This window comes from Ahaetulla prasina, chromosome 7, assembly GCF_028640845.1.
Source record: "Ahaetulla prasina isolate Xishuangbanna chromosome 7, ASM2864084v1, whole genome shotgun sequence".
NCBI classification, from domain to species: Eukaryota; Metazoa; Chordata; class Lepidosauria; order Squamata; family Colubridae; genus Ahaetulla; species Ahaetulla prasina.
The window spans coordinates 50195560-50211126 of record NC_080545.1 but is presented as its reverse complement, the minus strand read 5'-3'; the positions used below and the strand labels follow the sequence as shown (position 1 = coordinate 50211126).

The 15567-nt window shown below is 35.1% G+C and overlaps 2 protein-coding genes across 4 annotated transcripts in view; both read right to left on the bottom strand.

The window, feature by feature from the left end:
* Nucleotides 1–11756, bottom strand: part of TPH2 (tryptophan hydroxylase 2) — a 102488-nt gene extending 90732 nt beyond the window's left edge. Inside the window, exons 1-3 of one of the 3 annotated variants that reach the window (XM_058191873.1) lie at nucleotides 9478–11756; nucleotides 6567–6571; nucleotides 2707–2859 (exon numbers count right to left, since the gene is read on the bottom strand). In XM_058191873.1, coding sequence (XP_058047856.1) covers nucleotides 2707–2859; nucleotides 6567–6571; nucleotides 9478–9595 — 276 coding nt within the window. In that variant the 5' untranslated portion in view covers nucleotides 9596–11756. The remainder of the gene's footprint in view (nucleotides 1–2706; nucleotides 2860–6566; nucleotides 6572–9477) is intronic. The other 2 variants (XM_058191871.1, XM_058191874.1) reach the window with 2 other exon arrangements.
* A 133-nt stretch (nucleotides 11757–11889) lies between these two features.
* The window catches only part of TBC1D15 (TBC1 domain family member 15), a 50307-nt gene continuing 46629 nt past the window's right edge, over nucleotides 11890–15567 (bottom strand). Inside the window, exons 16-17 of the mRNA XM_058191870.1 lie at nucleotides 13943–14029; nucleotides 11890–13217 (exon numbers count right to left, since the gene is read on the bottom strand). Coding sequence (XP_058047853.1) covers nucleotides 13014–13217; nucleotides 13943–14029 — 291 coding nt within the window. The 3' untranslated portion in view covers nucleotides 11890–13013. The remainder of the gene's footprint in view (nucleotides 13218–13942; nucleotides 14030–15567) is intronic.

Sequence of the window (15567 nt, the reverse complement as noted above, 5' to 3'; positions counted from 1 at the left end):
TACTGAAATACTATGTTTTATTTTAGTAAAACATTACAATATATAGCTGACTAGCTCAGATGCATAACATTGGCTAGATGTATAACTTCGTCAAGACCTAATGTTTTTTAAAACGGCCCTTGCAAATCAAATAACAGAACTAGCAACCCTAAATTGCAATTGTGAATTCCATGAACTTATTCCAGAGAAATTTAAATTTAGATATGGTGTTCGATTTAGACTTCAGGGTACTTATGATTGTTTAAAATGCTTAAGCTAGTATTTTAAACTGAATGCAGAAATAATTAGGTAATAAAGTTAAATAGTATAAGAGCTGATCTATGAATCTCAGTTAAAATATTCCAACTTCTGAAATTTATCTTCATGTGATATAAAGCAAATTGCAGTAGCTGAAACGAGTGTAACTAAAGCAAGAAAGGAGGCAGACAGGACTAGATATTTTGGCCAATCGGTGGTCCGTGAGGAAATTTTGGTGGTCTGCAGCGCACCCGAGCTGCTCCGGGATGACCAATGGCCAGTCCTGTGACTAGAGCTCTGGAATATGGGACTGGCCAGGCAGCTCATGGTGGGGCTGGAAATCTCCGCTATAGAGGGAGCTACGTGCAACTTGCAACTTTGCAGGAGATGCAACCTACAAGGAATAGTGCAGCCCTCACCATCCGGAACAAGGTAATGGTGCAAGGGGGGTGCAGTCGGGCCAAAGCAATGGGTGTCAGCAACCCACGGCTCTTTCTTCCCCCTGCTGTGGCTTCCTGTTGGATGATCCCACCACTGGCTGTCCCTGCTCCTTGCCCTCCCAGTCATTCCTTGCCTGGCCTGAGAAGTGAAGGGTGGGGAATGGAGATTTGCTCCATATTCCAGAGCATGAGTGAAAGCTTCATCTCTTGATAGGTCTTGCAGGCATTTCTTCTGACCCTTGTTGGTGCTCCGCACACCTCGGTATCTCGGGGAGACGTGCAACTTCCTCTCGGGCCCGAGACACTGGCCTGGCCCAAATGTTTCTCTCTGCTGCTGCTGTTGGCGCCTCCATGGCCTGCCCTCTGCTCTTGCAGTGTAGTTAAATTTAGAATGCTTCACAGTGAGAGAGATAGCGTCCCCTTCTCCTGGAGCCCATTATGACATGGAGTATTTGCTGCAGCTGGGTTGGGTGAATGTCTTGGGGCGGAGAGCAGGTCGTGCGTCTCCCAAGTGACCGAGGTGCATCCAGCACCAACAAAGGCCAAAGAACCACCCGTGAGACGCAGAGAGTGCCGACAGACAGACAGACAAAGAGAGAGGGGGGAGAAAGATGAGAGGGAGAGAGAAAGATGATAGAGACAGACAGATAGACAAAAAGAGAGAGGGAGGAGAGAGAGGGAGGAGAGAGAGGGAGAGAGAGAGAGAGAGAGATGATAGAGAGAGAGAGACAGAGACAGAGAGAGATGATAGAGAGAGACAGAGGGGGAGAGAAAGATGAGAGAGATGACAGACAGACAGATAGACAGATAGACAGACAAAGATAGAGGGGGAGAGAGATGAGAGAAAGAGATGAGAGACAGACAGACAGACAGACAGACAAAGAGAGAGAGAGATGAGAGAGAGAAAGATGATAGAGACAGAGAGAGAGAGAGAGATGAGGACAGGGATAGACAAACAAAGAGAGAGGAGGAGAGAGAGAGAGAGAGAAAGAGATGAGACAGACAGACAGATGGACAGAGAGGGGAGAGATGAGAGAGACAGACAAAGAGAGAGGTGGGAGAGAGAGAGGTGGGAGGCGAAAGATGAGACAGACAGACAACAAGTGATGGGAGAGAGAGACAGGCAAAGGGGAGAGAGAGAGAAAGAAAGAAAGATGAGAGATAGACAGACAAAGAGAGGGGAGAAAGATGAGAGAGAGAAAGGAAGGAAGGAAGGAAGGAAGGAAGGAAGGAAGGAAGGAAGGAAGGAAGGAAGGAAGGAAGAAAGAAAGAAAGAAAGAAAGAAAGAAAGAAAGAAAGAAAGAAAGAAAAGAGACAGACAAAGAGAAGGGGAGAGAGATGTGTGAGAGGGAAAGAGAGACAGACAGACAGACAAAGAGAGGGGGGAGAGAGAGATGAGAGATTCCAGTGTTTTGTTTTCTTGGGAAACAGGTCCAAATGGCTCTTTGAGTGTTTGAGTGACCCCATCCCATCACTGGGAGTCCAGGCGCTTCAACGAGCGTATTAGTGGTCCGCCGGATTTAAAATTATGAATTTAGTGGTTCCTGAGGTCTGAAAGGTTGGTGACCTAACATACTCTAGGTGACTATGTTAGCTGAAGCTAACAGAAAACATTTCTAGGTATTGCTACCAATCTTGGTATCCAAGGATATTAATAATTACAAAACTATTACTAAGCCAATTCATAATAAACAATTACTTCTAGCATGTCAGAAGCAAGATTCTGATTTTCAGTTAATATATGATAAAATGATTAGCTTCACTTTATGCTGTAATGTGGTTTGCTTGACTTTAATTGTTCATATTGTGCAAACCAAGGCAGTTTGGCTAATAAATCATGGAATGGTCAAGCACAGTGTGTGAACTCAGCTGGATTACTCACTAATCAACCGATTGGTGTGGTAAGTGAATCTACTGTCTTGTGATTTGCAGTGATAGACATAACATGCACATTATCTTTTATACAAACACGATGCACATTTTTCAATCAATATATTATTATGAAAATAAATAGTAAAATAATTTTTACCTGGAAAAGTCTGAGAGCTTTTACCAAGCCACCAACTTCATTTTTTAAAGAAAACACCACAGCAGTTTTACCACCTTCAGATGTTGACTCATTCTTGCTTGTACCTTTATTAGCCTTTTTATCCTCACTTCTACCAGAATTTGTTTTGTTTAGCTGAAAGAAAATACAGATCATAAGCATTTCCACGTACCCCTCAACAATAATTAACCTTTCCTCTATTTGATTTTAGAATTTATACAGCTCTTTGAAAAGTGAAGTTTGCTTAGGTTTTTTTCCTCTTTCTTAAAAAGCACATTCAGGGCCTTTACAGATTGTTAGCAATTATAGGTTGCAAACATAAAAGAAAGATTATTCTAAATGAAATTAACAAAAGAGCATTGTGGAATGAAAGCTGTTATAATCTCAGTTTTTCTTTATTTTTAAAAGTAACATTTTGCTCCCTATTGAAAATAAAAACTTCTCAAGTTTTTGGAAAACATTTATGGAGTCTGAGGTCTACATTATAAATTCAAACATGAATCATGTGCAGAACATTACATCCCTTTTCCATCACAGGTGCCTTTGAATTCCAGGGAAAGAGTCAAAGAGCACAATTTTCAAATTATAAAAGAAGCAGTTGATAGAAAATATAATTTGCACTTTCTTTATTGTCTTAGAAAGATTTGTTCATTTTTGCTTACAACTGAATTTCTCATTCTAGTGGGTCTGCAATAGGGCTGGGGGAAGGCTAAAATGCATGGTTTTACTGAGCAACAATTTAAAGCATTTATTGGTTGAGGGAAAGAACAGAGAAAACTTCCTAAGCTTTGATAAATAAAATGAAAGGACGATTTGGATATTGACGCCACAAAAAAAGTAAAATTGGGTCAATCACTTGACAGATCCATTTTATGACCATAACAGCTTAGAATCATTATGAGGAGGCTCCATTACAGTTGTAACTCAAGGATTACCTGTACATATTTTAAAAATATCAATTCATACTTACAGGCTCAGTGCAAAACAGGCTTAAAGCATCTTTCTATATAGGATGAAAACTTGTTCTATATGGAAGAACAACTCTGCAAAGTGAACTCAAAGGTGCTTTTTCAAAAGGCAACTGAACTGTTTTTTCCTAAGGAAGAAGATGTTTCACTTCTTATCCAAGAAGCTTCAAGAGTTCTGGAAGGATGGTGGGGATGAAGGAAGGATTAGTTCTGACAGGATGGGTAGTGGTGGTGGAAGGATTATTTATTTATTTATTTTGCAGTCATCTGTCATTAGCATTCTCCCTGAGAGCTTTTGAGACCATTTGGGGGTTTATCTGTTGAGAGAGGGATGCCCAATGTTAACATTAGTCTCTATTAAGAGACAGGGCATTAATGTTAAAATTGAACAGCCCTCTCGCAACAGAGGGGGAGAGGTACCACCTATCTCCAGTCTACAATGCAGCCCTTGAAGCTGTTCCAAGAAGATTCCACCCCCATTTGCATTCTGATACAGGTGAGCTTGAGCTTCAAGAGCTCTCAGGGAGAGTGTTAACAATCAGATGACTGCAAAGGAATACGATCCTTCCACCTCCTCCCCCATTCTGTCAGAAGTAATCTTTCCATTGCCAGACTCAATTAGGCTTCTTGGAAGAGAAGCAAAATGTCTTCTTCTTCCTTAGGAAAAAACAATTCAGTTGCCTTTTGAAAAAGCATCTTTGAGTAAACTATGACCTGGATGACTGAGAATCTCCACAGACATTTTTCAAAGTGAAATTTCTCATATAAATACAATTCCTTGGAAAAATCAACACATCCCCTATATCAAAGTGATGAAAAATTGTTGTTCATAATTTTCATCAACACTGAATGCCCTTACACTACTTTAATTAAAACACAATTAACTTTGTTTAATTAAGGAAATATTTGATCACATGGTTGAATGGATTATCTTGCTTTCAGCATTGCCCATCTGTAGCAGGAATTTAGAATAACAGTTAAATGATACCATAGCAATTTATTCAACATTTATTATGTGGGGAAAAAAGAATTGAAACAAGGTTTAATATGATGCTTACTTAAATAGCCAAAATATACTTATATAATTTTTTTAAAATGTGCTTTTAGTAGTTTTTTATTCAAAATGTTCATACTTTATATATTTCATACCATTATATAAATATTTACTATTTCTCTTGTTTTACAGTTCTTACATTTTTAATGTTTTAACCTAACTTTATAATTAAAGAATTAAAATTATTGGATGGAGATGAAGGAAGAGAATATTTAGTCTCACTTATTATGAAACTGATTATAATAAGAGAAGATATTTGTTTATTATATTTATAATAACCTATTCAGCGGACACTCTACAGGAAATTAAATATACAGGCTGTAACACAGAAGCTAACAATGTCATGATGTTGAATGATGTATGGATGAATGAATGAATGAATGAATGAATGAATGAACGAATGAACAAACATGGGGGACAGCTACTCTTTTCTGCATAACAAAATCATTATCTACAATGCTATTAAAGACATGGACAAGTATCTTTATTTTAATCTGGAGTCAAATGGGGAATCAATAAAACTTACAGAACATTAATATTATGCATCTAATAGCTGGATCTTTGATTGTGGACCAATAGTAATTCTTATCCTGTTTCAATCACTCATATCAGTCATTATTCGTGAGTGCAAAGATTGAACAGCCTCTGAATATTTCCAAGATAGAAAGGTTTCAATCTTTTTATCTGCCTACAAACTAACAAATCTAACAAAAAGCTGTTTACTTCCAATCACATGGTTAATTAGGATATATAACTTGGATATTCAGAACTTGTACTATCAACAAAGTCCTGGATGATGCCTCCAGAGGGTCCTCAAAGTTTACTACAAATGATATAATTTTAAAATTAAAGATATAAAAATAAACATTAATTTGAGTAGGATAAGTTAAACCTAGATAACTTTAAATCAAAGTTGTTATTCTGCCCTTTCACTTTGGGGGATGTTACTCCCATCACCCATCTCCTTCCACTTATGACTGTATGACTGTAACTCTATTGCTTGTATCCTTATGATTTATATTGATATTGTTTCCTGATTGCTTATTTGTACCCTACGACTATCATTAAATGTTGCACCTTAGAATTCTTGATGAACCTATCTTTTCTTTTCTTTTATGTACACTGAGAGCATATGCACCAAGACAAATTCCTTTTGTGTCCAATCACACTTAAATAAAAAATACAATTAAAAAAAACAATAAAAAATTCTATTCTATTCTATTCTATTCTATTCTCCCAGTCTAAGTGTTGTAATATTTAGAATTTTAATATTTTAGCCCTTGGCTAAATGAAGCTTACATATTTCTGCTATAAGGGTACAACAACTTCTAAAGTATTTTGAGAATGGTCAAGGCCATCCTATCTCTGCCTTTTTTTCTTAGGAAGCTTAATTTTGAATCATGAATATGCATTCATTTGAAGTGGGATCGATGAAAAGACAATTAAATTAGTGTTGATTGATTTTATTGTTTAAGTAACTCCAAATGATCACATTGATTTTCTCCCTGATGATCTATTTCTAACCTTTTCTCGCCATGCTGTACTACTCTAGCTGAATCCATTCACCTTGCAGCTGATCTTCCTTTTTTTCTTTTTCCCTTTCAGTTTTCCTAGCATTAGAACCTTTTTCAGACAGCTAGGTCTTCACATAATGTGTCAAAGTAAGATTACTTGAGTCTCATCATTTGAACTCTGGATTGATTGATTTGATGATTCTTCGTTTGTTTTCTTGGCTGTCTATGATTTTCTTGGGTATCTTCTTCAACACTAAAGTTCAAAAGTGTATAAGCTCTTCCTATTCTGCTTCTTTAAAATCCAACTTTCACTTTTATAGATTATCTCAGGATATATTACACATCATTTGAATATCTTTTACAGTGGTTAGAGTTAAAAATTTGTAGATCTATTTTTCTGCTAAAAATAATTATTATTATACAGATATCCTTTTTTAGGGATCTGTATCATTAGGCTCCTTTTCAACTTAATGTTGAGCAATAAAGCTGGATTTGCTGCTTCATAAAGTGTATGACAGTATTCTCCTTTAATTTTCCTTCTACTATTCCTTTCTTGGTTTCTTCAATACAATCTCCTTTCTCATTCATATCTATTTTTTTCCTTATTACTTCTCAGTAAACTTGCAAAAAGCAAGCCATATATCTCCATATAATTTCAATGGGCATCAACATTAGCATGCTTCAGTTCCTGGTTGATAAGAATTTAGTATCCTTTAACATGAGGATATTCATTAGAGCTATTTCCATTAACATCAATGAATTCTCTTAATCATATGAGGCAGCTAATGTAGGAAGGAGAGTTTTAAAAATCTACTGAAAGCCATTCCTTATTGTTGCTCAAGTATAGTTAGCATGAAAGATAAAGCAAAGGGTTCTTAGGGACACATAAGCAGTGGCAAATACTTGAATAGATTGCAATTGTTACAGCCACTCAATTTAAATTTACCTTTGATATTTACCGTCATTTGACCAAAATGATATCTCTGTCAGTGTTGCAAAAATTTCTTTTACTACATGTAAAGTTTATCAAACTGAACTCTTTTATCTTAGTTCTATCATTTTACAAGCATTTAATCTTTATTTAAATATTAAATACATATATTTTATTGGTTAGTCAAACAATACAAAAATCCTTTTATTGAGATTTTCAGGTCTTTGATTATAAGTTTAAAAAATCTATTCCTTGGAAAAATAAATAAATAATCCCCCAAAATGTATTTGTTTGGTACACCTAGCCTGCAAAAAATTTGCAAATTGTCATGACAACCATATGTATTTTTCTGGGGTTTTTTATATGAATAGAAGGTATACAAGTTGAGAAACTCTATCCAATTATGCCTCCCAAACAGATGCTATACTGTGCATGAAGTTAAACAGAAATGTTTCAATTGTCATATGGTTTGCATGTAATCCTCCAAATAGAAAATAATTATCCATGTAATTTGGAGGATTCCTAACTGAACAGGCCAAGTTCAATCAGTTTAACACAAGTCTATGCATTTGTGCTACACTTAAATAAAAAATAACAAGTACCTTATTTTGCTCTGGAAAGGAAAATAATCTACACTGATAACTTCCCAAAAATATTCATATTCAACTTTTGGCTATTCCTAAGTATAATTCATGTTTAATTGTTTCCTGCCACATTTCAAACAACATTTAGAATTGTGATAATTACTTTTGTCCACCTAAAACCATGAAGATCAAGAAAACCAACATAGAAATTAGCAGTAGCTCTAATCTAGTAAAACATGTTACTTAGATATGGTGTTTGTTCACAACAACCTATATTCTTACATAAATTTAGAAGTTTTTTATACAAAGTAACTGCTGTTAAATTATCAATTGAACTAATCTGCTAGACTTGGCTTAAGAAAACCACACTAGTCTTAACATCACAATCAAGTGATTATACAGCTATATGATATTTTAAAAACCCTACTAAAATGCTGTAAATACATACTTATAGTGTATTTTAGTAATCTTTAAAAAATACACCTAAGAGAGTCTCTCAAACGTTGCCTATCTTAACCCAAATAAAAAATGATGTAGCATGTTTAGTTTTTATGAAAATGAAATACTTTCTGGGAGAAGCTAAAAGGTCGATATCTCAAACAATCAGAGAATGTGAAGTAAATGTGATAAGACATATATAATTGTGTACAATATGAGGCTTTATATACAGAAGTACAAGTCCATTATATTACAATATAGCCAGCCAGTTTGTGAAGGAAACATAATCAGAATCACAATATAGTTGTGGATTGCTAAATTGAAAACAGCCAATAGGGCTGTTCTAGGAAACATCATCATTACCACCATCCTAGAGACAGATAGAAATGGATATATAGACAGATGGATGTAAGTATAAACACACACACAGAAATAACTTTGTGACAATAACACCATCAGAGAGCAAGAACCAGCTTCTTAATCTTAAATTATTTGAGGAAACATTGTAAAATGTGTAGAATTTCAATATTTATTTAGGGTTAAACATTTTAATGTTATAACAAAGGTTGTGTGTAACAGGTAGATTTGTTTCTTCTCTATGTCTTCTTTTATGTATAAAACTAAGCCCAAAGAGGTATGATTGAATTTTCAAGAAAAGCTTTATCATCTTTTTAATAGAGGGCCAGATCATAATATGATTTGTTGTAGTAATAGTAGTATACTATGTATTCACATAGTTTGAAATATTATACCCTTCTGCTTTTATTTTAAATGACAGCCACAATGACTGCCATCCCTGTGTTTTATGATTTCAGCAATGCATTCAATCTTTTTTTTTTAATCTTATATGTAAATTCAACCGTTTTCCCTGGGGGAAAAAACTTACTTTCCAAATGTATTTATATATATATAAGTTGCTGTAAGTGGCTAGAAAATGTGGACTTAAAAAACATCGAAGGCAGAGAAAGTAAGTCTTCAACACAAAGACTGGATTAACTTCCACCATTAGGAACATTCATCACAAAAATGAAGGCTACAATCAAATTAAAGTTCTGTCTCAAAAAATATGTCTTCTCTAAAAAAAAAATTGATAATTTGTAATGAGACAATTGTGTTGCAGAGAGAAAGTAATGATTCCTAAGCTTTTTCTGAACAAGCAAACAAATAAATTTGTTCAGTAAAAAGGCCCCAAAGAACAGTCATCTGGAAATGCCTGAACATTTCTAAAACAATCTGACAAGATAATGGTTTGGTATCTTTAAACGCTTGATACTTACAGTTACATTCCTGGATAATGGGTACTCTTGAGGCACAGCTGAGTCCAGTGAAAGGCCCCGTCGCGCCCAGTATTTGCTGGAGAACATCATCATTGCTGGCTGCATGGTGGGAGCCCTACTGTGTTTTTTCTGTTCAGAGCAGAAGGAAACAGGCTTGCAATGCTGCCCGCAGGGAGCTGTCCAGCTGTTCAGCACTCTGATGCTGAACAAGAAACACTTCAAGTGCCTCTCACCTCCCCCAGCAAGGGTTTATATACGCCTCGTGAAGAACTGATGAAAGACTGATGAGGATTGTCACATGAAAGTGGCAGAGAAGCACACTTCTTTCTCGACTCCTCTTCTGTCCTCTTATACAGCAACTAGCAATTTCTGTTTGCTTCCTTGGACTTGGACTATTTTTTAAAAGTACTATACTTTTATCAGTAGACCTCAGAAATGGTTTAGCACTTTCTCTAAGGGAGCCATTTGAACATTTGCATGGCATTCCATTACAAAGATTGATACTCAAAGCAAGATGGGCAGCTTGATGTTTCAGTTAACAAGAAATACACCTTTCATGTCACTGAATAAACATTACATTTTAAAAAAGAATGAAGAGAATTTGATACTTTTCCCAGAAGTGTTTTAATTTTGTCAGAAGCCTTCACACTATAATCCAATGAGTGCGATTACAGGATTAGAAGTATTATATAGATGTTTTATTGAGTTACCATTCCTCCTTTACTTACTTTGAATATATAAATGAGGCAACTGTGTGAAAGATTGACTTTAGCAACTGACATTAGACCAAAGGCATCCTTCTGTTACTTATTGGTGAAGTATCATATATAAAAATAAATTTTACTTAGTGCATGAATTCTGAAGTGTAGAGATTGTGCAAATGTTTAAATATATTTTATTATCCAATTCCAGAAAATAAGAATCCAATTAGGCAATTCTGCTTAGAGTCATGGATGTGTTCTTTAATCAAATACAGGTGAAGCTAAATTCCTAAGAATTTTGGCACGATTTAGATATAGGTTTCTAGAATTCTAACAATTCATTATGGGACAAGTGCCATAATGCTCATTACTTCGTTAAAGTCCCACTCCTATATCTATTGAAGAGCTAATTTGGTTGCATGAGGATGCCTGTGGTTGCATCTACTGTAAATGGTGGGACTACCTTCCTTAACAGTCTCCTCTGATTCCAACTGGCTGACTTAAATTAGACAGGCTTTATGCATGTCAGATATTTTTTAAATAAATATTATCACTGGGACTATTGTGTTACAATCATTCAGTTCTGACTATTTTTAGGAAGATATATACAGCATGGTTTTGATAATGAAGTTGTCATGTAAGGTAAATAAAATGGAAAAAAATAAGAATTCCTACTATGCGTATAAATATCCTAATTATACTTTCCAGATTTCTTTCTATGTTAGGACGTGGAAAGAAAGTATTAAGGAAAGAGTGTGTATGTGTGTGTGTGTGTGTGTGTGAGAAAGAGAGAGAGAGAGGGAGAGGGAGAGAGAGAGAGAGAGAAAGAGAAAGAGAGAGAGATTCCATGTCAGCTTTGTGTTCATTTTGGAATCATGCCAACAGACAGCAGTAGAAAAAATATATATCCTGCAATTGTATTAACATGATAATGTAAAAGCCAAAGTTCTATGAGAGAACAAAAAGGGCAAGATAATCCAAAAATTATTTCCTGTAAGCAGGAAATGAAAACCTAGAGATGCTGGGTCTTGCTTTCTTGCCATTTGCCAAATGGGGTATTTTGTTATTAACTGATAAAAGATAAGAATCCCAAACAAATTAAAGCCAAGGACTACAGAGATCTCACCTTCTGATATCTGTGTTAATTACTTGCCATTTCATCAGTTCTCTCACATTAATGCAACCATTTGCTTTATCTTTTGAGCAACCAAAATCACAGCATATTTCTTCACTCTCCGGAAGTTCTTTTTCAGAATGCATATACAAGAAATCGAATCTTTTGGAGACAGATTGCATTTGATAATTGGGAATGACTTAATATTTCCTTCCCTTTTTCCTACAGCTACCCTGCTACCTTTAATCATATTGGAGAAAGCAAGCCAGATTTTCTATTACCAGAACATGGATTAGGAAGTCATTACGAAAAAGGGATTTCTAGATCCTGACAAATGTCATGAGGATCACATTTGTGTTTTCAAGCTTATCTTCAGAAAACCAAAATTCAACTGCTTATTTACGAATACAACCCCACTGATTACTATAGGACAAGGAATTTAATTTTTTCCATCACTAGCCTGTTTATTTTATAACCAAAGTGTTATGCCATAAAAGAACTAAATGTCTCTCATGAAACATTGGAAATGTATGAACTCTTTTTTTGGTTTTCAACTAAATATGTCTTAATTAAACATCTTTAAGTAAACTTTGCATTTTATTTCATAATATGTACAATACTCTTCAGATAGAAACAAATACATGAAATTATATTTTACATTACTGTAAAACATCAAATAATCGCATAGTATAATCTTATATTTTTCTCATATGCATATAATTATCTACCGTAGGAAACTCCAGGTTTTGCTTAGTCACCAGAGCGAGCTTAGGCAGAACCAAAGGAAGGAAATTAAAATTTCATCTTTATTTTTATCCGTTCTCAAAAAGTTTAGTCTAATATAAAGGCAATTTAGATTGGTTATTATTAAACAGTAATACTACTATTCAGCAAAGATAAACATTATTAGTTAAATGAGCAAGAAACCCTTGCTAAGAATATTAAGTTGAGAACCTGAATATATTCAGACATGTATCCTTATTTAGAAAAATGGTTTTCAAAAATAGTTAGGCTTGAACTGTATATTAAAATCTGGACAAAATTGTCTGAATTACCAACCAAAGTTATTTTAGTCAAAAATAGAGTTATCCTTTAATATTCATACATCTGAAATTCTGAAAGCATAAGTATGTATGCATAAGAAAGGTGCGAAATGTAAAAATGCCATCCTAGATTATGCAAAACTCAGGATCAGGGACTTCACAGATGTAAATTTTCATTTCAAATCTACATTCAGTCCGCACAAATACTTAAGTGTCTTTGTAAACATTAGAAAAAGAACACAATCCTTTCATTTACAAAGCTGTGTTATGGAAGTTGCCAACTTTAACTTAGGAAATAGTATAGAAGAGTTGTAACACTTTAATGATATCCAAAAACTATCCATGCCCAGGTATTTTCAAAATACAAGGAATAGATCCCTTATTTCATGCCATTCACACTGCCTGATTCTCATTTCATTGAAGACAAAAAAAAAGCACTTTTATACAAATGTATTAAGGAATGTTACTGGAAAAACGGAAGGCTATTTTGGTAGAAGAAACTATAAAAATAATGTCATGTAAAGCTTTGATGCAGAAGTATTACAGTACATGATTTCTTTCCCAATTCATTAAAGCTTAGTCAACACAAAATATCAACCCAAGTGCCCGAAACAAAACAGTTGTAATAAACTGCCTGTTGAACAATACAACCAATTACACAAGCATTAGTTTGTGGAGTCTGTGTGTATCACTTGTTGAATTCTTTCATTTCTTTTGTTGGCAACAGCAACAGGCAAAGAGACGTTTGGATATGCTGATGCAAGGCAACTCATCCCATCAACAGCCTCATCTTCCCCAGCATCTGAATCTGGTGTTGTCATAGCACTATTTTCTAATCCCAAAATTTCACAAATTGCTTGAGGTAATTCCTTTGAAGAAAAGAAGACAAAAGTTCTTTTTGATTGCTAGGATGTTATTCCTCTCTAATTATACCCTTTGAAACAATATCCCAGCCAAAAATACCAAACTTCCTAATGCAGAACTAAATTAAATGACATGAACATGACTTATAAATGTAGATATATGAAGTATCAAATTATACAATTTATTGTTTGATAGGAAAAAGTGAGTAGCAAGTAGCCCTAAAAAAGCAACAAAATACAATAGCCAGGAGTCACAATACTGCAACAGAACCTATTACTTTCCTAGGCTAGGGAAATGCTGCACATTAATATGGCTTACTGCTTTTCTTTAATCTTGTCTCACGTGTGCACACAACCTTGAAGTTAACGAAAAAGGAGGGGAAAAGGTTCAGTCTCAAGGAATTCCGCAACATATTATGTTTTCCTAATAGAGGAAATGCAAAATCTGAAAGTAAGATGTATTTATTTGTTTGTTTCATTTTATTTTTCACTTTTAAATCACTCATCTCTCCCTTAGAGGGACTCTGGACAGGGTATAATAACATGTTGCAATATAAAAATGATATATTTTTTTTAAAAGACAAAGTTGCCATAGGAAAAGCAGCAGCAAGATAGGCAATCACTCTGTGTGTTCTATATTTCCAAACACTGTTGTCCACCTTTTGAAGGATCAGTTGGAACAACCCATGATTTCTTCATAGAATGCTTATAAAATACATTTCACTGTTTACCTTGCAATTCATCATCTGCATAGAAACAGCTTCTGCTTTGCAAAGTACATCATCCACGTCCATTTTCATAGACAATTCATTGATATGCTTATAAAATAAAGCAAAAAAGGTCAGCCTCAAAAAAGCTGGTGTGTTATTTTTAATTTATATATAGCATATTTTATTAAAAGTTATTGCTATCTTGTTTAAAACATTTTCACCACTAGAATTAAAATTTAGTTCTCTATAATTGTATCTGAAAAGAAACCCTAACTTTTCCTAAATAATCTATTTTAAAATTGAAGGAGCATTTTAGATACAGAGAATATGGTAACAATGTGACATTCTTATTATTTATCCAATCTTTCTTTTCACTGGAAATATACTGTAATTTTTTCTAAATTTCGAAATATCTTTTGGATAAAGTATGGTACATAAATTACACACCAATTGGATTTAGTATTCTTGATACAATTGTTTTAAGCTGGCCAGTTCTTTTTGCTAGGCCACAGCCAACAAGCTGCTTACTAAGATTGGACAACATACTATATGGATTGCCATTTTTCTGTGAACTAATACACTGAAATAGACTTGAGTGTTTTGCTTGTATTATAACCATGGGTAACTTTATTATTCCATAGCTTAATTTCACTCAACCAAGAACTTCCTATTTCACCTTGACGCCTCTGTCCTAGAGCAATGCACATAAGAAGCTTTGTGGCTGCTTCAGAACAAGAAACTCACTCTACTACATGCTTTATAAATCAAATAACCGTCATTCTGTATATGAATAATCTGATTTATAAAAACTCTTAATAAATAATTCAACATTGAACATCTTTCATCACAAAAAAACTACGGCTGACTACTAACATTCATTAACCCTCTCTCACTTCTTATTCTATATCTTCAATATACATCAGAGTTGGAAGGGACCTTGGAGGCCTTCTAGTCCAACCCCCTGCCCAGGCAGGAAACCCTACACCATCTCAGTCAGATGGTTATCCAACATTTTCTTAAAAATTTCCAGTGTTGGAGCATTCACAACTTCTGAAGGCAAGTCGTTCCACTTATTAATTGTTCTAACTGTCAGGAAATTTCTCCTTAGTTCTAAGTTGCTTCTTTCCTTGATCAGTTTCCACCCATTGCTTCTTGTTCTACCCTCAGGTGCTCTGGAGAACAGCCCGACTCCCACTTCTCTGTGGCAGCCCCTGAGATATTGGAACACTGCTATCATGTCTCCCCTGGTCCTTCTTTTTGTTAAACTAGACATACCCAGTTCCTGCAACCGTTCTTCATATGTTTTATCCTCCAGTCCCCTAATCATCTTTGTTGCTCTTCTCTGCACTCTTTCTAGAGTCTCAACATCTTTTTTACATCGTGGCGACCAAAACTGGATGCAATATTCCAAGTGTGGCCTTACCAAGGCATTATAAAGTGGTACTAGCACTTCACGTGATCTTGGTTCTATCCTCTGTTTATGCAGCCCAGAACTGTGTTGGCTCTTTTAACAGCTGCTGCACACTGCTGGCTCATATCTAGATGGTTATCCACTAGGACTCCAAGATCCCTCTCACAGGTACTACTATTGAGCAAGGTACCACATATACGGTACTGGTGCATTTTGTTCTTTTGGCCTAAATGTA